The sequence below is a fragment of the Mizuhopecten yessoensis genome, unplaced genomic scaffold (assembly GCF_002113885.1).
Source record: "Mizuhopecten yessoensis strain PY_sf001 unplaced genomic scaffold, ASM211388v2 scaffold3575, whole genome shotgun sequence".
Lineage (NCBI taxonomy): Eukaryota > Metazoa > Mollusca > Bivalvia > Pectinida > Pectinidae > Mizuhopecten > Mizuhopecten yessoensis.
Genome location: NW_018405113.1, coordinates 325356 through 349206, shown reverse-complemented (window position 1 = coordinate 349206; position 23851 = coordinate 325356). Strand labels below are relative to the sequence as shown.

General features: G+C 34.7%; 1 protein-coding gene across 3 annotated transcripts in view; it reads right to left on the bottom strand.

The window, feature by feature from the left end:
• LOC110447704 (carnitine O-palmitoyltransferase 1, liver isoform-like) overlaps positions 1-23488 on the bottom strand; it is a 59820-nt gene extending 36332 nt beyond the window's left edge. For all 3 annotated transcript variants that reach the window (XM_021493561.1, XM_021493562.1, XM_021493563.1), the window contains exons 1-9: positions 23414-23488; positions 13502-13669; positions 7852-7988; positions 7014-7188; positions 6109-6210; positions 4124-4261; positions 2972-3049; positions 1751-1858; positions 1364-1448 (exon numbers count right to left, since the gene is read on the bottom strand). In XM_021493561.1, the coding sequence (XP_021349236.1) occupies positions 1364-1448; positions 1751-1858; positions 2972-3049; positions 4124-4261; positions 6109-6210; positions 7014-7188; positions 7852-7988; positions 13502-13642 (964 nt within the window). In that variant the 5' untranslated portion in view covers positions 13643-13669; positions 23414-23488. The remainder of the gene's footprint in view (positions 1-1363; positions 1449-1750; positions 1859-2971; positions 3050-4123; positions 4262-6108; positions 6211-7013; positions 7189-7851; positions 7989-13501; positions 13670-23413) is intronic.
• Positions 23489-23851: the final 363 nt, after the last annotated feature.

The window sequence follows — 23851 nt, the reverse complement described above, 5'->3', positions numbered from 1 at the left end:
GCCAATGATGCTCCTGACCAAGCTTCAGACTGCATTTGGTTTAAATCCCTTCACTTGTATAGTAGGAGAGAAAAAATCCTCTACTTCCCCTATTTGGCCCCGCCCCTCTGCCCCCAAAGAGGCCACACCCTCCGTTTATACAAACTTGAGTCTCCTTTGTCCAAAGATGCTCTAGGACAAATTTGGTCAAAATCCTTCTATTGGTTGAGAAGAAGAAGATTTTTAAAGATTTACCTATTTTCCCCCTATTTGGCCCCGCCCCTCTGCCCCCAGGGGGGTTATACCCTCCGTTTATACAAAACTGAGAACCCTTTGGCCAATGATGCTCCTGACCAAATTTGGTCAAAATCCTCTGAGCCATTCAGGACAAGTAGCATTTTAAAGGAAAAAGTTGCCGGACGCCGGACGCTGCACCATGGGATAAGCTCACTTGGCCCTTCGGCCCAGGTGAGCTAATAATTAAACTATACAGCAGTTAGCTCATCCACCCCTGAAGACACATTTGAACTCTTCCAATTCAAAGGTTGGTAAAGTTCATTATGAAATGTCAGGGGTGAATGAATTAATCTTCTGAAAAGAGTATGCAGGAAATTGTCCAGGGTGAATTTTTCTTAAAGTTAATAACATGTTTTATCAAAATAGGTTTTGTTCCAGCATTAATTGTGTGAATAAAGAAACTGTCAATAAAATCCATCTCCATCTGTTACCAAAATCTTTTTAATACACTCTATCATATGTAGGTATGTGGGATAGAGGTATTCTACTGGACGTTGCAGAATTTCAGTCAGAACCAAAGCTTGTGAACGGTTCTGAGCCCTCTACACCTGAATGCCTGAGTGAAAATTTCCCTATCCGACATATCTATATATAATATTTTACTCGTTTCTCCCATCTCTGAGCCAGGAATTAGATAGGAATCAACAGTGACATTGTGAATGCAACGATAAATAAAGTAGCGTTTCTAGGTACCATACAAACTTACAAAAGAAAATATCTAGAATGAGCAGGAATAAATATGGTGAGCCGAAGGCATACTTCAGAATCAAATGGATATGGAAAAGCTTCACGGCAAGTTTGTTATTTATTTTTCTCTGGTAGGCGATGCCAAATACTGTTGTAGCGGGTATACCTGGTAGGTAAGCTTCCCCTAACCAAAATATCAAAAGTCATTGAGATGCTGTCACATTTCAGAGTGTCAGTGATATGGTACTGAACATTTTGAATGTATACATTTGTTTTTATGCACTCCCTTGCAAAGATTTAGTAAAATACAGTGGGATACAGTTATCTAATATGGTTGTTTTACATGGGCCATGTGTATCTTATATTTGCAGGAGTAGCAGAAAACATTATCCCATTTTACCTTTTTCAATGCCTGGTATTCTTGTTGTCTGAAACTGCCTCTCATATTGGTTGGAACAGAGTGGAATTGTTTGGTTCAGTAAGATCTGAAATAAAATGCACTCGGGATAGAGAACAGTTCTTTTTCCTGGAGGTCAAATATAAATTTTATGCTGCCATTACCAGGATTCCTACTGACCTTAAAGGGTCTTAAAGCCAATTCTAATTATTATAAAGAATGAAAAACTTTGAAGATCAACTGATTTTCAAAAACTAATTTAAGAAAATAACAAATATCAAATAAACACCTAAAATTACTTTTTGAAAATATTTCGTTACCAGAAACAAACTTTATGAACTAAGCTTGACATTATTTTGTAGAGCAATAAAACCGGTCTTTGTGACATACAGGGTTGAGTTGTTCCGTATCCAGTTCTCGTCTGTACAACAGCATGGCGTGGACCACATTAGCTGCTCTGGCTGCCTGGATCTTCGTGGGATGGACAAGAACTGCATCCTGAAACATTTCACATACATTTTTCACAACAAAGACGTATTAATATAAACATCATTTCCCCACTGTTTCCTGAACACCATTCCCATACCAAGACGGCAAAATGAAACACATTTGACCTGTAGCACTATACAACTATTTGCATTTAGTCAAATTTTAGCAAATGTTCTAATTCGAAATGTAGTTGTATAATGATCTGCATCAGTTTCAGGCACACTTTTAAGTAAATTTGTGAAAGAGTTTTTTTTCCCAATCTCAACAAAACAATTTGACATACACCGTACATATAATAGTGAATTAAACAAAACAGGACAAGGTACAAGTTATCATAACTTATCAATAATACCCAGTGTCAGTGTGCGACACTTTGTCATCCAAAGAGGTACTTACAAGCAAAATTTGCCAATTGTAGGTGACAAAATATATGAGATAAGCACCAGACAAAGTAATGCAGTGACTGACAGACAAGGTGTAAGCCTATAGTCCCCTAGAGTAGTACAGGTTGGGAAGAATAACTATGCAAATATACCAGAGATTCCATTTTTAATTTTTGTGTCATTAATAATAATAATAATTAGAGGTTCTTATTAAATACCGCTTTATCACAACCTAGTTTGTAGTTGGTCTCAAAGCGGTTCACAAATTATTATCCGTGGTTATAGGGCCTTTGCAATCAGCCAATATCTTTCTCAACTCCCTGGGGAGCATACAGCCGGTGCTGCAATTTCAGCACTCACAGCTTGCATTCTACAATTCTAGCACTACCCAACCATGTACTCATTTACAGCTGAGTAGACTGGAACAAGCGGAGTAAAGTATCTTTCTCAAAGATACAACACAGTGCCGTGCCGTGACTCCGACCCACAACCCTTCGGTCACGAGCCCGTGCTCCTACCACTAGACTACTGTGCCTCATTAAGCTATCAAGGTTGATGCAACTGAGCCCTAAACAAGAACCTGACCATGTAAAAATTCATTTCATATTCTACAAGCTCAATTAAGTTAGGCAGACCATTTGACTCATATGAATGAATTAATACATATCCAAACCCTATCTTAATTCAAACATAGTTTGCATACATCCAGTTTGTTGCAGTCAATCGAAGCTATACTTACAATACCATAGAAGTTACTGTTGACCATGATTGGTGACCGTCCACTTAAGTAGACATATTCCTCCCACCAATCAGAGATCTGTAAGATAAGACCAGGAAATTAAAAAGTATCGTAGGCAGTTCATTTACAAAAATACTCAACTTTCTGTTGAAAAAGCACTAACTTAAAAGTACACATTTAATCCTGAGGCTGGAAACAAAAGGGCCTGATTTACACATTATACACTTTAATTATATGCGTCTACATGTAACTTTTTCAAATATCACAACATCAGTTGTATACTGTTTTAAAGAGGATTTATTTACTGCTGGCTCCGTCATAAAATTTCAGGATAAGAATGCTTTCTTCAATCAGTATAATTTTAACCTTTTCACCACTGTAGACCATAATGGACTCATCCATGTCAACGCATGGTAGAGTCTACTAACGTTACATAGGGGTGAAAGGGTTAAAACATCAAACATGGTAAATGACTTGATTTTTCTGAGCTGGAGGCAAGCTCCAACAATGAATACTGATCATCTTTATTCTTATCTGTCAAAAGATCAGTCAGCATGCATATATTATATGCGTTTATGGGATACAGTAAATCCCCTAGATATATTTTACATATACCATAAGACTGTAAAGTAAATGTCAGTCCGCCTCTACCACGTAAAATACCACCTCAGTAATGCATAAATCTTTTTCCATAGTTTGTCCTGAATGTTAAAAACTGTAGACCATTTTCTTTGTGAAGTAAGTTTTGTATCTTTTTGGCATAAAACAGCATAAATATCCTGTGCCCCTTTATAGTTTTCCTTAATATAATATTAAGGTTTAAAGGTATAAGAGGTAAACAAATACTCTTTTCTAAAGCAAAGATTTCTTGTTCGCTATTTATAAACTGTTTTATAGCACAAATTATACTGTGAAAAGTTAAAAAAAAAAAAATGGACCTAATACAATATCTATGTTGAAATTCTATAAAATTATAAAAAGAACCATCTTCTTTAATAACATCATATATGAAAAGCACTCCTTTTCTATACCACTCTTTACAGAAGTTGAAGTTATGGTAAAACACAAGTGTAGTGTAAATGGACCAAATATATGTGGAAACTTGTTCATATATTACAATGATGTATAATATAACCATATACACAGACTTACATAGTTAGTGGACCACCAGGATTTCAGCTTGAGGTAGCGGTTTAGTTTTGGACCCATTCCATTGAGGAAATCCTTAGCAAGGTCTTGCATCCGGTTGTATTTTTCATCATCCATCAACGGACGGACTGATTTCAGATACTATTAACAGGAAAAGAAATGTATTAGATAACCATAAAACCATTACTTGATGGCATTTTTGACATTTTGAGACCTATCAGCTAATCGGAACACAGGCATTGTTCTATAATGGTAGATAGATGATAATTCTTCAGTATTTTGAAAGCCTCTACTCTGCAACTTTCAAAATGCTACAAAATCAACTTGACATCTTCCTATCTTCATACTTCATGCAACAACTATTTAAACTTGGACATTTTTATAAAACATATTAAGCATACTCCACCACTCCCACTTGGTTTGAATATTGGAATAGAGCTAAACCCAAAGTTTAACCAAAATCAGTGAAGCAGAAAATATCTGTCACACAAGTTTCTGCATTTCATCCAATGGCAAGAACACAATGCAAACTATCTTACCCTTGTCAATGATGTCAATAACTCAAGAAAAACTAATCTATCTTCCCATATCTATGGTACTGCTGATGTGGGAACACATTCTATCTTACCCTATCAATGTCATTAACTAAGGGAACACAATCTATCCTACCCTATCAATGTCATTAACTAAGGGAACACATTCTATCTTACCCTATCAATGTCATTAACTAAGGGAACACAATCTATCCTACCCTATCTATGATGTCACTGACTCGGGGAACACAATCTATCTTACCCTATCTATGATGTCACTGACACAGGAACACAATCTTACCCTATCTATGTTGTCATTAACTAAGGGAACACAATCTATCTTACCCTATCTATGATGTCACTGACAAAGGAACACTATCTTACCCTATCTATGATGTCACTGACACAGGAACACAATCTTACCCTATCTATGTTGTCATTAACTAAGGGAACACAATCTATCTTACCCTATCTATGATGTTATTAACTAAAGGAACACAATCTGTTTTACCCTATCTATGATGTCACTGACAAAGGAACACTATCTTACCCTATCTATGATGTCATTAACTAAGGGAACACAATCTGTTTTACCCTATCTATGATGTCACTGACTCGATGAACACAATCTATCTTACCCTATCTATTGTGTCACTGACACAGGAACACAATCTATCTTACCCTATCTATAGTGTCACTGACACAGGAACACAATCTATCTTCCCCTATTTATGGAATCACTGACACAGGAACACAATCTATCTTATGCTATCTATGGTGTCATTGACACAGGAACACAATCTATCTTACCCTATCTATTGTGTCACTGACACAGGAACACAATCTATCTGACCCTATCTATGGAATCAATGACACAGGAACACAATCTATCTTACCCTATCTATAGTGTCACTGACACAGGAACACAATCTATCTGACCCTATCTATGGAATCAATGACACAGGAACACAATCTATCTTACCCTATCTATGATGTCACTGACACAGGAACACAATCTATCTTATGCTATCTATGGTGTCATTGACACAGGAACACAATCTATCTTACCCTATCTACGATGTCACCGACACAGGTACACAATCTATCTTACTCTATCTATGGTGTAACTGACACAGGAACACAATCTATCTTACCCTATCTATAGTGTCACTGACACAGGAACACAATCTATCTTACCCTATCTATGGTGTCACTGACACAGGAACACAATCTATCTTACCCTATCTATGGGGTCACTGACACAGGAACACAATCTATCCTACCCTATCTATGGTGTCACTGACACAGAAACACAATCTATCTTACCCTATCTATGGTGTCACTGACACAGGAACCCAATCTATCTTACTCTATCTATGGTGTAACTGACACAGGAACACAATCTATCTTATGCTATCTATGGTGTCATTGACACAGGAACACAATCTATCTTACCGTATCTATGGTGTCACCGACTTGAGGAACATTGATTTTTGGAAGAGCACTTTGGTAACTCATCAACAAAGGTTTCTTCCCACCAAATAACTTGACCAAACCCTGAAACAAAACAAATGTAATCATACAATATGTATCTCAACATGTGTAAATGCATTTATAACGGAAACAGTAAATCACATCCTTTAAAAACTACAGAAATAGTTCTGTATGCAGTCATCATCATTAATAGATTTGCTTACTCAGTTTTTATTATTCTAAAGCATATGAGAACATATTATCAATATGGCATTAATTTTATGCTAAAACAATTTATATCAAATACATGTACATAAATGAATTTTCTAAAACATGTTTTAGATCAAAGTAAACTGGGTTCTATTTCACAAGATGTAAATTAGTACTTTAATCTGGAGCTTAAACATTATTTGTGTTAATGTGGCATATACATCAGATAATCAAAATTTGTAATTTTGAATTTGTGGTTTGAAATTTAAGATTAGCTGTGTAGCTAGTATGGTCATTGTGTTAAATTCAATGATTCATCTCAGCATGAAAAACAAGCTGAACAACACTACAATGAAGCAAACTTCTGTCTTTTATTAACAGCAGTATATTTGTTCATTTTTATGCAAAAAAAATGATTTCAAGACATGTAGTAATATATACAACATGCACGGTCATTTGAATTCAGGGATTCATCTTAGCTTGCCATCGAAATCACAAAATATGACTATGCTATAAAAAGAGACTGTATTTATAATGTATAAACACATGTTAAGCTGACAAAGCAGAAGTTAAATAACAGAAATTGATCTAGATAAACACCACATTATAGCCATTAGAAGGATCACCAAAATTGTGTGTAGATGTTACAGGCCTATATAAGCAAGAAGTAACTTTACCATCCATAACTTGGTGCGGAGGCTCATGGGACCGCGGGGTTCATACATCCAGCCGTGGTAGTGTAGCAGCATCTTGAGGGTGTATTTCATCAAGTTGGCCTTGGCCACCCACAATAGAGTGGAAAACAGGATACAGCAGGTGTATAGACTCACAACAGACGATGCCTCCCGTACCCTATAGGGGTCGAAAACGTCAATATTATATCAATAGTAATTAATGAGTTAGTCGTTGATATATAAACATTGGTTGATAGACAGCTATCCTCCAACCTACAAAATGGTCATGTATTCCTCCCACCTACATAAATCTAGGGTCCTGATCAGGTAAAGATTAAAACCCATTGCATTATGAACCAGCACTTAGCAGACCTGTGTAAACAGTCATTTTAAGATTTTATACATTTACTGACTAATGAACACAGGTCTTTCTATTGACTAGAAAACTGGCAACTGATGTTGTAAAATGATTTACTCATAATCTGACAGCACACAAGGTATAACGCCAAGCATCAAATATTTGATTAACACTTTCACCACTGTAGACCATAATGGACTCATCCAGATCAATGCATGGTAGAGTCTACTAAAGTAACATAGGGGTGAAAGAGTTAATTCAAATCATACTTGAATCAAATTTGAGGCAAAGGTGTATGCATTTTCATAAGTAAAGTCGTGTGATTCAGATACAGGTATAAGGTATATACATGTCCATATAAACTAAATTGTACTAAATTGTACTACATTCTCATTGTCTGGTAGATATGTAGATATATGAAAAGTTAAAGACTAAACTCCATCAAAACCTTCTGCCCTGAGCATTAAATGATTCTAAACTCACCAAGGTATGTGGGTCTGTAGCCATCCTACGAGTCCAAAGGAGATGTCATATCCTGCTAGTTGTGTTCCCAGTACTATTGAAGCAATGAATAGCCAGCTCATGGGCGTCGCAGGGTACACACCATTTTTAACCTGGTTCTGAAATGAACAAGAATTCCACAAAATGATATGTCATGCCAAACCCTGCTTTGACCATTTCAATCTTTTACATTCAAATGTTAATCTAAATTCAGAAAATGTTTACTGAAAATTAATAGATTTAAAATAATTGGAATTTCAATGGTTTTTTCTTACAATAATAATAATAATAATTTGAGGTTCTTATATACCGCTTTATCACAACCTAGTTTGAAGGTCGTCTCAAAGTGGTTCGCAAATTATTATCCGTGGTTATAGGGCCTTTGCAACTAGCCAATATCTTTCTCCGCTCCCTGGGGAGCATACAGCCGGTGCTGCCATTTTGGCGCTCACAACTAGCATTCTACAATTCTAGCACTGCCCAACCACGTACTCATTTACAGCTGAGTGACTGGAACAAGCGGAGTAAAGTATCTTGCTCAAAGATACAACACAGTTCCGTGCCGTGACTTGAACCCACAAACCTTCGGTCACAAGCCGAATATCATTCTCAGATCATAACTAGAATCCAAAGCAGGTATGAGATGCAATACATATGAAACGTTATATTCCAGGTGTAGTTGGTGAGTAACTGGCACATTTTGAAAAACACTCTAAACCTAAAAATACAACAACTTAACAAAGACGAGGATGATGAAAAAGAAAATGCTTCAAGGAATCAAGGTAATATTCAGCATTCGCAGCTAGCAACCAAACAAATTACCCACAAATTATTTATAATCCAAGTTAGCATTAATGAGGAAACTGACAAAGTCGCTAGACCTTATAAACTAGGACCCACTCATGAACAGCAGCTGATGCTTGAAATAAGATGTACTGCCCAGGACGTATTTATGGTGTAAGTTTAGTAGGTATAGGACTTATTTTGAGAAACAACATATTAACACTCAGCTAAATGCCGAAAACAATTAACACTGATGAGGATGCCGTAACAGTCACTAGACCAGGAAATGTAGGTCTCATTCAGTATCTGATGTATGGATTGCAAAGAATAAGCTAAGATAAAAAAAAATATGGTCCTAGTTTGGATGGTGTAGTACTTATATTTTATTTGAAACAAAGCTAAATGCAAAAAACTTGACATTGACGCCACAACAGAAAAGTGACGCCTATGTCTCGTTGCCACCTGTCACAGGCCAGACAGAAATCTGACATCACACTTCAGTCCACGAACATTCAGCTGTAGTTTACAACGCATCCATGTTCTTACAAAGTTATCTTTGCAAGCCTTTATTTTGTTTTAAAGTATGGATATGCATACACTATTTAACATACTTGCCAACTTTTTTGAAATTTCCATTGGAGAGATGAGGTGTGCTCAAAATTAAAACATAAATATAATCTGTACATCTACACTCTATGGAGAAAATAATACTTTAACATGGCATCTTTGATTTTGAGCTGTTGTTTTTTTGGATGAAATCATCAGATCTTGTAAAATGGGAATAGTTTAGCAAATTCACTGGTTGAAAATGCTCAATTTTCGGGTTCAATATAATTATAGGGAGTCTCCCTCCTAAATTTATAGGAAGAGTTAGCAAGTGTGTGATTATATAAGGACATATAATAGACTGATCAAAAGTGGTATACAGTTCAGAAATTGGCTGTCCAAATTAGTTTGTCCCAACTGTGTACCTTAAATTACCTAGGACAAAGTCCAAATAACATACATAACTGTATTACACAGAGGTATTCGATATTACAGAGACAACAATGGGTACTTTGACTTGGTAGAGTGCCAGCTAGCACCTCCTTTTCAGACACCTTAATGGCACTCTATAGCTATCTAAAGGTCAATAACACTATTCTGAACCTGAATTAGATGTTAGTTGTTAAATACTTTATATATGTATATATTTAAAACATACCTGTAAACAGGTTTGTAAACAAACAAGACGTTTAAGTTCAAAGTACTTGGTCATCGTCCACAGACTGCTACTATATTTTTTATCTTTCAAAGTTAAAGATATATATATATATACTAAGTCAGAGGGGACAACAATAAATAATGTCACCTCTTTCAATATGAAATCTTATTTCATATCACTCTTTATTACAATAAATAAAAAAATTATTATCTCAATTTATCTGCCAACCTTATCTCATAATTGATCCTTGCTCTGATCTTGGAGCATGCCCTCTCTCTATCTTTTGGGGGATCAATTCAGACAAAATGCACTATGCCCTCCTTAAGCTCTTTTGGGGGATCAATTCAGACAAAATGCACTGACATATTTAACAAAGCTTGAACAACTGAATTTGTTCAAAGTAAAATCAAATGTACAACTGTGTCAGGGACATCCATGGGTCTAGATGGCTACACATCTCAATCAAGCGAATTACACTGCAAGTAAATGTTGTAAGAAAATAACTATATCATATGTAAATGATGTAGGATAGAAACATTAACGTCCCACCCTTGGGTACATCAATTGGGTTTAAAAGCCTTGGAAAGCCTCGGTTGAATTAAGTTTGGTTTGCCATCAAATTTCTTTCACAAAACTATCACATCATGTAGCTATTAGATTTGAGTGATAATCTAATAAGGCCACTAATGACAGTGTGACTGTCAAGTGGCTATAGCTATTAACTAGACATTTCTATAACAAGAGGCCCAAGGGCCTTAGCGGTCACCTGAGTTATATCATAGGTATACTGGTAGCTTTATTTTATTGCTTAGATGTGATGTGGAAATCAGCATGTAAACTAAGTGAAATACAATACTTGTCATGTCATCAATGGATAAGAATTTGAAAATATTGGTAAATGTTCCCTTTGGGGCCCCACCCTAGCCCATGGGGATGGGGAAGAATCATAATTTTACAAAGTAACACCCTCATTTACTAAAGATGATTCTGACCAAGTTTGAGTACCTAATTTTCTGCTGAAAATGGATAAAATATACCCAAAAGTGTTATTTCCCTATATAAACTATAGTAAACTTAACCCCCTCCCCAAGGGAGAACGGATAGCTTAAACTTAGTCAGAATCATCTTTGGTGAATGAGGGTATAACATTGTAAAATTAGGATTCCTGCCTGATCTCCAGGGGCTAGGGTGGGGTCCCAAAGGGAACATTTACCAATATTTTCAAATTTTTACCCTTTGATGACATGAAAAGAATTGTATTTCACTTAGTTTACATGCTGATTTCCACATCACATCTAAACAATAAAACAAAGCCACCAGTACCTATGATATAACTCAGGTGACCTAAAAATAGCATGACTTATTGTGTACAACTTAATGTAAATGAATACCATCACAGAGTGTCATGTATAAAACCTTACTGAAATATACACCTATACATATATAAGGCTGACAAAAATTATACACTGAACCTGTACAATGGAACTAAATACACTGTATGGTATATCATATATATAATGAAAAAACTCTGACATGGGGCAAGTCTATTGGGTGGTACTATGTAAAAGATGTCAGTATAAGTAAGAGGAACATTAAACAGGACACATTAACATCGACCCTTGTCTATAGACAATGTACTGTAGTACATTTATGACTATATATGTTTGATCCATACTGAATGAATGTATAAATTAACCTGTGGTCTATACTAATGTCCAGTTTACGAAAGCCTCTCTATAATCACTGCTAAAACATTTTACCAGTTAACGTTTACATAAGTCTCTCTATAATCACTGCTAAAACATTTTACCAGTTTACGAAAGCCTCTCTATATTATAATCACTGCTAAAACATTTTACCAGTTTACGAAAGCCTCTCTATAATCACTGCTAAAACATTTTACCAGTTTACTAAAGCCTCTCTATATTATAATCACTGCTAAAACATTTTACCAGTTTACGAAAGCCTCTCTATAATATAATCACTGCTACAACATTTTACCAGTTTACGAAAGCCTCTCTATAATCACTGCTAAAACATTTTACCAGTTTACGAAAGCCTCTCTATATTATAATCACTGCTACAACATTTTACCAGTTTACGAAAGCCTCTCTATAATCACTGCTAAAACATTTTACCAGTTTACGAAAGCCTCTCTATATTATAATCACTGCTACAACATTTTACCAGTTTACGAAAGCCTCTCTATAATCACTGCTAAAACATTTTACCAGTTTACGAAAGCCTCTCTATATTATAATCACTGCTACAACATTTTACCAGTTTACGAAAGCCTCTCTATAATCACTGCTAAAACATTTTACCAGTTTACGAAAGCCTCTCTATATTATAATCACTGCTACAACATTTTACCAGTTTACGAAAGCCTCTCTATAATCACTGCTAAAACATTTTACCAGTTTACGAAAGCCTCTCTATATTATAATCACTGCTACAACATTTTACCAGTTTACGAAAGCCTCTCTATAATCACTGCTAAAACATTTTACCAGTTTACGAAAGCCTCTCTATATTATAATCACTGCTACAACATTTTACCAGTTTACGAAAGCCTCTCTATAATCACTGCTAAAACATTTTACCAGTTTACGAAAGCCTCTCTATATTATAATCACTGCTACAACATTTTACCAGTTTACGAAAGCCTCTCTATAATCACTGCTAAAACATTTTACCAGTTTACGAAAGCCTCTCTATATTATAATCACTGCTACAACATTTTACCAGTTTACGAAAGCCTCTCTATAATCACTGCTAAAACATTTTACCAGTTTACGAAAGCCTCTCTATATTATAATCACTGCTACAACATTTTACCAGTTTACGAAAGCCTCTCTATAATCACTGCTAAAACATTTTACCAGTTTACGAAAGCCTCTCTATATTATAATCACTGCTACAACATTTTACCAGTTTACGAAAGCCTCTCTATAATCACTGCTAAAACATTTTACCAGTTTACGAAAGCCTCTCTATATTATAATCACTGCTACAACATTTTACCAGTTTACGAAAGCCTCTCTATAATCACTGCTAAAACATTTTACCAGTTTACGAAAGCCTTTCTATTTTAAAATCCCTGCTAAAACATTTTATTAGTTTACGAAAGCCTCTCTATACTATAATCACTGCTAAAACATTTTACCAGTTTACGAAATCCTCTCTATAATCACTGCTAAAACATTTTACCAGTTTACAAAAGCCTCTCTATATTATAATGACTGCTAAAACATTTTACCAGTTTACGAAAGCCTCTCTATAAACACTGCTAAAACATTTTACCAGTTTACGAAAGCCTCTCTATAATCACTACTAAAATAATTTAACCATCTGTTAGAATCAAAACCATCACTTTGGTCAGTACATAGGTAAGCTATATATAGCTACATGCCAACAAAGATAGGAGCTAAACTTATGGTCTAATTCAATATAAGCATGTTAGGAACAGTATGTCTGAAAATGAATGAGAGTGATGACATGATGACTTGATATATCCACATGTATTTATCTACATAAAGGTCAGGGCTCAGGGCTCACACTATGTGCCCTGGGACATGTCAGCTTGATTTACCTTTGCTTAGCTGTCCCATTATAGTTCAGTTAGTATATATAATTACTACTTACCTTGGCTCTTCCTATACGCTTTTTCCAGGACCGTACACCACTCTTCCACACTGCCCTGAGAGCTTCATGGTTGAGATTAACATCAATTCCTTCTTGAGTGACCGAGAAGGAAAAGGCTACAGCGGAGTGAGCCTCAGCCATCTTTAAAGATAACTATAGACTGCTCACCTGAAAGCACACAAACACATACATACAGATCACATATATAATAGTATGTACCCAAACACTGTCACACTGAACATATTAAGGAAAAGGCTACAGCGGAGTGAGCCTCAGCCATCTTTAAAGATAACTATAGACTGCTCCCCTGAAAGCACACAAACTCATACATACAGACCACACATATAATGGTATGTACCCTAACACTGACACACTGAACGTATTAAAGTATACACAAACACATACATACAGACCACATATGTAATGGTATGTACCCAAACACTGACACACTGAACATGTTAAAGTATACACAAATACATACATACAGATCACATATATAATGGTATGTACCCAAACACTGACACACTGAACATGTTAAATTATACACAAACACATACATACAGACCACATATATAATGGTATGTACCCAAACATCGACACACTGAACGTATTAAAGTATACACAAACACATACATACAGACCACATATATAATGGTATGTACCCAAACACTGACACACTGAACATATTAAAGTATACACAAACACATACATACAGACCACATATATAATGGTATGTACCCAAACACTGACACACTGAACATATTAAAGTATACACAAACACATACATACAGACCACATATATAATGGTATGTACCCAAACACTGACACACTGAACATATTAAAGTATACACAAACACATACATACAGACCACATATATAATGGTATGTACCCAAACACTGACACACTGAACATATTAAAGTATACACAAACACATACATACAGACCACATATATAATGGTATGTACCCAAACACTGACACACTGAACATATTAAAGTATACACAAACACATACATACAGACCACATATATAATGGTATGTACCCAAACACTGACACACTGAACATATTAAAGTATACACAAACACATACATACAGACCACATATATAATGGTATGTACCCAAACACTGACACACTGAACATATTAAAGTATACACAAACACATACATACAGACCACATATATAATGGTATGTACCCAAACACTGACACACTGAACATATTAAAGTATACACAAACACATACATACAGACCACATATATAATGGTATGTACCCAAACACTGACACACTGAACATATTAAAGTATACACAAACACATACATACAGACCACATATATAATGGTATGTACCCAAACATTGACACACTGAACATATTAAAGTAACCACAAACACATACATGTATACAGACCACACATATAACGGTATGTAACATAATTACATTGCACATCTTAAAGTAAGCACAAACACATACATGTGTACAGACCATACATGTAACGGTATGTAACATAAACACGCTGCACATCTTAAAGTATACCCAAACACATACATGTATACAGACCACACATATAATGGTATGGAACATAAACACGCTGCACATCTTAAAGTATACCAAAACACATACATGTATACAGACCACACATATAATGGTATGGAACATAAACACGCTGCACATCTTAAAGTATACCAAAACACATACATGTATACAGACCACACATATAACGGTATGTAACATAATTACACTGCACATCTTAAAGTAAGCACAAACACATACATGTGTACAGACCACACATATAATGGTATGTAACATAAACACGCTGCACATCTTAAAGTATACCCAAACACATACATGTATACAGACCACACATATAATGGTATGTGTAATAATGTATATATCCAAACATAAACACACAGACTTAACACTTTAAGTATGTACACAAACATACATATGCATAAAGACCCGACAACTACAGGTACAGGTGGGTACCCAAACATAAGCACAACACAGCTAATAAATATAATTTACAAACATATATACACTGCATATTCCAACAAAGACACATGTCAGACAGCACACTTACAAATATACATGCAGACATGCAGACATTAACACACAAGGACACATACACATTCAGACTATACAAGTATTACGGTATATATAGATATTTACTTGTCAACGATTATGACACATACAATGTAGCTCATATATACATGTACATTCTAATGGGATCCCACCTACGTATATCTTTTTTTATCAAAAACTGTGGGTCACACCAAGTTAAATTTGAGTATTTCCAGGAACTGTGCATAAGTCCAATCAAAATCTTAGGAGTATAGAACCCGAGACTCACATGTAGATCATCAGGTCCCTGTGTCCAATGGTTATGTATACGTACATGTAACCAGTGATTTGTTTTGCTCAGTTTTACTGCCGAATACAGGGCTGTTTCTCCTTGCTAAAAAGTGTCTTATTTTCCCAAAATGACTGAAAACTGAGGAATATATTCCCAAATTCAATACAAATAATGCTATATTTTCCAAATTCATAAAGGAACAGGCTGTTGTAAAATTTAGTGACCAAAACAGTGGTAGTGGTACCTCGGTAACAACATTCAGAGTGAGATTCTTATATCTGCTATCCAAAATCTCTATGCTGCTTTTAATTATTTTTATCTAGAATTTATGCAATGTTGCTGCACTAGATGAAACAGTATGTTAATCATCCTTTCAAAATTTCCAGGGGAGATCTAATATGATACAGTTTTCATGCAATATGCAAAAGTGTTGTGTCCTTTGTTACTCAAGCAACCGGCGTTCCCTGGCCTTCCTTTCATTCATGCTACAGGTTACAAGAGAACCAGAGCCGAACTAGAGGCGTGCATGTCTAAACCAGATGTTACAAGTACATGAACACCAATAGTTCATGTACAGTAATTATATACACACTCTGTTGATGATAAGATCAGCACATCAACATGTACTGTATAGCACTGTAATTTATTCTCTGTCATAAACTTTTTATAATATTTCACTACAATATTTATTACATTCTATCGATTCTACAGTCAGTGTGAACATTAAATCAGCTGTTTTTTTGCGTATATTTTATAAGATAATGAGAAAAATTGTCATTGAACTGTGATTCTGGTATGCATAATCATAAACAACACTTTTTTACCTATAGACTAAAATGTCCTTACAGTTTCAGTAAGAATCCTTCATAGTACAAGACCTATTACCAAATGTCCAAAAGAAATTTGATTGAATGCTGGGAATGGATCTACCCTTCTTACACTAACAACACATCTCAATTTAAGCTTATAGATCTATATAGACATCTGTTAGATGCTAGTTCTACTAATACAAGTACATTTCACAGTTACATGTTTATCCTTATAATTCTACTTCAAAATCTTGAATTTCATATAAGGGTGCTGTTAATTGTATGTAATAATACGGCATCAATATGTTAAGTACACGTTTCTTATGTCTTACAACCAGAAATTCACTTTGAACCCTTTGACTTCTAATATACAGGTGATTGTTCTTAATTAAACATTTGGAAGTTTAATTTATAACGCACCAGAAAATTCCTCATATGAAGCTTAATATTACAGCATATTACAAGATCATAATTAGAATAATTCTTTTATGAAGTATACGGCTTATGTGGCTGACTTAAAAAGTATACATCAATGACAAACATGACGGAAGACATATAAAGAAAATACTAGCTTAGGGAACAAAGCAAACGAATTGAATGTAACAGAACTGTAAGTCAAGTGTAAACTTACCTGAGGGGGGCTACAAATCAGTGTGTTATAAGAATATACACAGGTATTTCTCCATACCTAAATGAACTATAGGGTTCAAAGTCCACATGCATGTGTATGTATACATTCTAGCTTTAGCTGCCAGACTAGGGGCCAATATTGGGAGAAGCTGATGTCAGCTTATAAATTACATGTATGACTGAGTGGTCAGATTATAAATTACAGATGATATAATTCTGAGGTCATTATATAGGTAAAGTCACTATAGCCATAAGGTGCTCCAGTACACTTAGTGTATAGCTCCCTACCGAGTAACAAAAAAGACATGAACAGTCTATAGATATGTAATCCACGATGCACCTCTCTACAAATATTTTGATGTGATGTATATTTGTTAATTGGTATTAAGATATATATATATAAGTTTATTTAATTAAGATCAAATGACTTAGTTTATACAATTTGTAGGTTTAAACTTCCGTAGAAATCTATAATAAGATTAAAAAAACTTTTTATTAATTCATGTGTATCCTGTTTTATAATATAAAGCAGCACATGTAGAAATAGTGAAAAATGATACACTTTAAAATTTGCCAAACACATCCTAGCTAGTGTATCTATACCTATATGTTTCAGTTCAGTACATGTACCAGCAGGCCAGTGTATACATATATACAATGTATAATACAGTAAATGACAGCACAATACTGATCAATACCCCAGATCTATGTTCAGTTGTAAAATATGATCCAGGTTATATATATATCACCCAGAGTCTGACCATATAAAAAGGTTTTCGTAAGATGTGAATTATGGGAAAACAAATGCAAATACAAAACTGAATCTATAGATGCAAATCAAAATAGAAAATCTATTACTTTAACTAAAATTACATACATATTACACTCCTGATAGGACATTTGATATCAATTAATATTAAATTATTCTGTTCCTTTTCAAATTTTGACACCTAGTATAACGTTTATGAGAAGACAAACTTGTCATTTTAAAATGTGATGTACACATTGTAACTGTGACAGAATGAACAAGAGGACCAATATGTCTGTCTGTGTCTGGTAGTTTTATTGATGAATGAGAACAAAGTGTCGGGGATAACACTAGCTGGGAAACAAAGCAATAGAATTACATACTAACAGGACTATCATTAGCTTTAACCCTTTCACCCCTAGGTAACTTTAGTAGACTCTACCATGCACTGATCTGGATGAGTCCATTATGGTCTACAGTGGTGAAAGGGTTAAACTTACCTGAGGGGGGGTTACACACCAGTGTGTCACATGAATATGTACAGTTATTCATGATCAGTATATCTGTCAGAATTGAACTAGGGTACAAAGTCCTCATGCTTGAGTTTTACCAAACAGGATACAGGTATTGATAGTAGCATTAAATTCCCCGTGTTGCTTGAGTTTTACTTAGAAAGTATGACCATGCTTCTTCAATAGATAAAGCTAATTGAATGCCACGATCCTTTTAAACTTTTCTATGGTGAATTAATACTGCCGTTATGTCATGTAATGTAAAATATATCTTTGAAATTCACAGTCCTAATTATTTTAAATGATGGAGAGAATCTATTAGACTTATGAAACCATTCCATTACAATTCTGCTAGGCAAAAAGTTATAAGGGTATATTTCAGATTCTAAATTGCAGTGATATATATACATGTACAAGTGATATACTAAATGGGACTCGGTTCCGCTTACTTTAAAAGGTGTTTATTTAGCACAATAATAATTGGCATGAATTACGTATAGAAATTAATCATTACATACAATCCTATATATATATACTACATGTACTGTAGAATTTCATAATATTGTCACAATTTTTTCTTGTGAAATTTTGGTATTAAAGGGTTAAGTATACATAGTTTACTGAGGGAAATACTGAATTGTATACCCTGGTATACAAGAGATCCCAAAGGGATCTTCATACAAACCATTGTAATTAAGTAAAACCTACACAAGTTCTTCATAAGTTTGATATTTTCTTTTCTTTTTTAATTACCTGATAGATCAATGACAGGCAACAATAAATGCATCAAGCAGTAACAGTTAAAAAAAATGTTTATACTTTTGAAGGAATCGATAGATAAATTTATATTATATGAAAAGCAATGTCAAAAAAAGTTCTAATGATTATTTTTTTTAAAAGATGGAATTCAGATTTTTAAAAGGTATCTCACGGTGAACTCTATGGCAGCTTTAAGAAGAAACTTGAACTTGAACCATACTAGCATTGCCTTTCCTAAAAATCCAGATATCAACATCATGTATTTATATACCTTAATATGAAATTTCCCATTGAAACTGGTTGGCGACACATGTACAATATTCCAAAACACAACCAAAAACGTACTCTGTAGGTGACAATTTTCATTATTCATTTAATTGTACTGATGATGTATGCATGTTTAATGTACTTACCATCATTTTGTCACTGAATTGAATTTTTGTACTATCATATCTCACCTCCTACACAATGATGTATCTGTGGAAACCAAATAAACATGTGAAACTAAAACTTTATCCTAAGCGAGTTTATTTGACTTATAGGCTCAGCTACTGACTATAGGAGTAAATGTGTAAAAATTGTGAACAAGGAAGGTGTCCTCTTAACAAGTCCAGCGTAAATTGAAGCTCCAAATCAAAAAAGATGTATGTAAAATCTGAGGGAACAGGAAGAATCTACTTATAAAATTTTAGGGAAGATCTTTTTTAAAAACAATTTCTGAGAAATAGACTGAAGACTTCAATGGTCATAATCAAAAGATCTGCCTTGTTGCTCTTTTTCTCATTGAAACTGAAAACATGCACAACTAGGAACCAGAAAATGTCTAGAAAAAAGATCTCTAAGATATTATAAGTTCCCTCCTGTACTATCAAATTCCAAAATTCAGCCTGGAACCCATGCATATTGTTATTTTCATTTAGATCAAAACCAACCTACATGTGAAATGAGAAGGACTCTCAAAACAAGACCAATAAAACATTCCCAGCCATAATGTTGTTCTGACCAGTCTTAACACTAAACATACATGTACACAGCACAACACAACTTACAGGGACAGATAAAGTGAAAATAGAAATGTTGAGCAACAACACCACTGAATCTGGTACAAAATGTAATGTTTGATTTACATCCTACGTGCTAGGGACAGATAAAGTTTGAGATCTGTTGGATGATTAAGTGAGCGAAAATGAAAAATGTTATTAAATAATTTTGATCTGTTGAATTTAGAATATATATACAAAATGTAAGTGCAATCTTTTAAATCAGAAATAAAATAACTTTAAAAAGAATAAGACCAAAATCACTAATCAGACAATCATGCAATTGTTATATAACTTGCTTATTTTGTCAGTATAATATAACAAATATTTCAAAAAATCAAGACAGACATGAACAGGTTTGCAAATCTCAATACAACTGTACCTGTCTAAGTTTGCCTCTGACAGGGCCTGTCTCAAATACCTGTATGGCTGTAATTTAATACATGATAAAGTAACATACGGGTACTAGGTACAATGATGATTAACATAAAAATATTTTCCCCAAACTAATGTACATTATACAGAAGTCAGAAACCAATGTACACCTAAAACTAAGAGTAAACATTATTTGTGACTGTATATGAGTTTAAATGTAGCTTGAACAAATATTAGTATTCCATAAAAACAATTGAATTCAAAGTAGAATAACTAAAATTTGGAGAATCAACAATCAAGCTAACAAGACACAGACAACTTGCATTGAGTGACAGCTAAAATCTCAATATTATGTAATGTATAAGACTATGAAAACAAGAAACTGTCCTGGGTATTGTGGTCGCACAACATGTGGGCAAAAGTTAACATCAGTCAGATAATACTATAACCAGGGCCAGGGAACAACCATGCTGTTTTCGACAATGTAACAAAAGATTTGTCTACCTTGGCCCCACCACCACTAATTGGAGTGTTTATTACATCTACAGGGTCCACTAAGGCAAAATAAATGTTATATCCGGGAACCTAGGCCTACCTACCCTTATTGTTGTGCCTATATCCAAACATGTTTTGGCTATTGTAGTATAACGGAATTATCTAAGTCCGTGGTAGCTAGTACCAATGGTAAGTCTGGGATGTTTTGGAATTTTATTGGAAAAAATAAGGTGAGCTGGATTCATTACAGTACTGATTAAAGGTATGACATTTTATAGGAAAACTACAGAAAATAATAAAAGATTACTGACACATGTTTAGAAAGGGATCTTCATAGGTTTAAGAAAAAGATAGTTAAATTAACAACATCTTTTAAACTAACATTATTATCCAACTGGCTGTGTTACGGTTGACTACTGGCCATCTGATAGGTGTACATGCCAAGTATAATTTAACCTTCTTTCTGACCCTAAAATATTTTAGACACAAGAATGTTCTTTGTGAATGATTTTTCGAGAGGTCTGAACATGATTTTCAAAATTTCAGGTGTTAACCGTGTTATGGTGGAGAAAGGAGAAGTTACATGGATACCACCTGACAGTCATNTCCCCCCCCCCCCCCCCCCCCCCCCCCCCCCCCTACATCTAAGTAATGATATATGACAAACAAACTGTTGATGTTTACAATAACTGTTGTAATGGCCGAGACAGTCAATGAGACTTTTCAACTATTCCTAATTTTGAGCGAGACTCCCGATTTTGGACCCTAAAATTGATCATTGTGATTTTGCTAAACTATTCCTCTTTTCCAAGTTCTGGCTGAAAGGATCATTTAACCTTCTTACTGAACCTAAATGATATTAGACACAAGAAGATAATTATCTTTTGTGCATTTTTTTCGAAATAGGTCTGATCATGATTTTCAAAATTTCAGGTGTTAAGGTGGAGAAAGGAGAAGTGCCATGGATACCACCTGACAATCATTCCCATCAGCTGCCTACAGACATGCTATCATAGTCAGAGAAATGTCAAAGTCTTTTGCTGTGTAATCGATGCTATCATGAAATGACAATATATGCATTGTCTTGTGTGTTGTATCTGCTATCAAATCATAATTATTTATGCATTTAAGGTTGATTGGTTTGTGGAAGCATGCATGGTAATGTATATTACTTTTTCCCCTAACATCTAAGTAATGATTTGACAAACCTGTTGATGTTTACAAATAAGTGTTGTAATGATCGAGACAATCAATGAGACTTGTCAACTATTCCTAATTTTGAGTGAGATTTTCGATTTTGGACCCTAGCACTGAACATTTTCAGCTAGTGAATGTGCTTTACTATTCCTATTTTCCATGGTCTGGCCTGAAAGAACACCTTAATAGATGCCATTTAGATGTGTTCTTTTTTCCCTTGGGTGTACATACAGTACACATCTTATTTATATATGTACTATATGCTTTTAATTTGAGCATGTGTTATCTCCCCCATGAAAATTTTATAAAGTTAGCAAGTATTTTGGAGTGATGATAGGGATCATTCTTTGATTTAATTGCACAATATTATACTTATCTATAAAACCTCTCACAAAATACTGTCTGTTTTCAATACTATTTTATCAGAGATTTCACTGTTTCAATTTTAATCAGAACAATATTAAACTTGATCACACTAGCTTTATTATTGGAAGGTCGGCATTTTCAGAGCCTTGCTATATATTGTTGTCAAGTAGCAGTCTAGCAGATATCCTAGACCTAAGATTCGTGTACATGTAAATAAACATTGAACACCTGGACGCACACTATAACAATGTAGTAATGGTATAACAAGGTAGTGCTGTGTTAGCCTAGAAGCAACATATAGTATAGGCCTAAAAGAGTAATCACTCATCGTACCTGGTTCACCGAATTATAATAACTGTATGGTGGCCCAATTACACTTCTGAAAATTTCAAGATCATTAAGTAAAAAAGTTTTTCTAATAAGATACTTTTTCACTCATGTCTTGCGATGCCAATCAGCCAATAGTTCCGATCTTCAATGTCAAGACGACATTTCACAACCGATCATCCAATGCATAAGACTTCCACTCAATTAAAGTTAAATAACAGTCAGAAAACATCAGCATTGAATGAATTTTGTTACATGTGTCATTTGATTTGTGATCTAAACGCTTTTTGTACATGATTTTCTCACCTCGACTTTCCTGCACGGCGTTCGTCTACTCACAGCCGAGTGCTTCTCGACGTGACGTCAGGAAACCTAGTCTCGTTTATGTTTACATCGAGCTAGCAAAAGGCAGGGTTTTGTTAACAGTGTTGGGTGCGTTCGCTTAAGTTTTTTATGTATGCACCGGTGCTGTCGTTATATAAATCACAAATGCAACAAGAAAATGCAGCAAAGCTGCTGGACACCAAACCATTTTATGAAAATGACTTACTGACAGTCCACCAACCACGAGGGAACGGATCCTGCATACTTTAATCTATTTAATTATAATCATATAAATTGTAAATGGCATTAATTGTGTTGTTCAGAATATTCAGTTCACGCTCAATATCTAGTTGTAACCGCACGTTTTGGGCCAAATGTCAATGATTTGGTAATAATGTCATCTTCTAAGAGAGAGAGAGA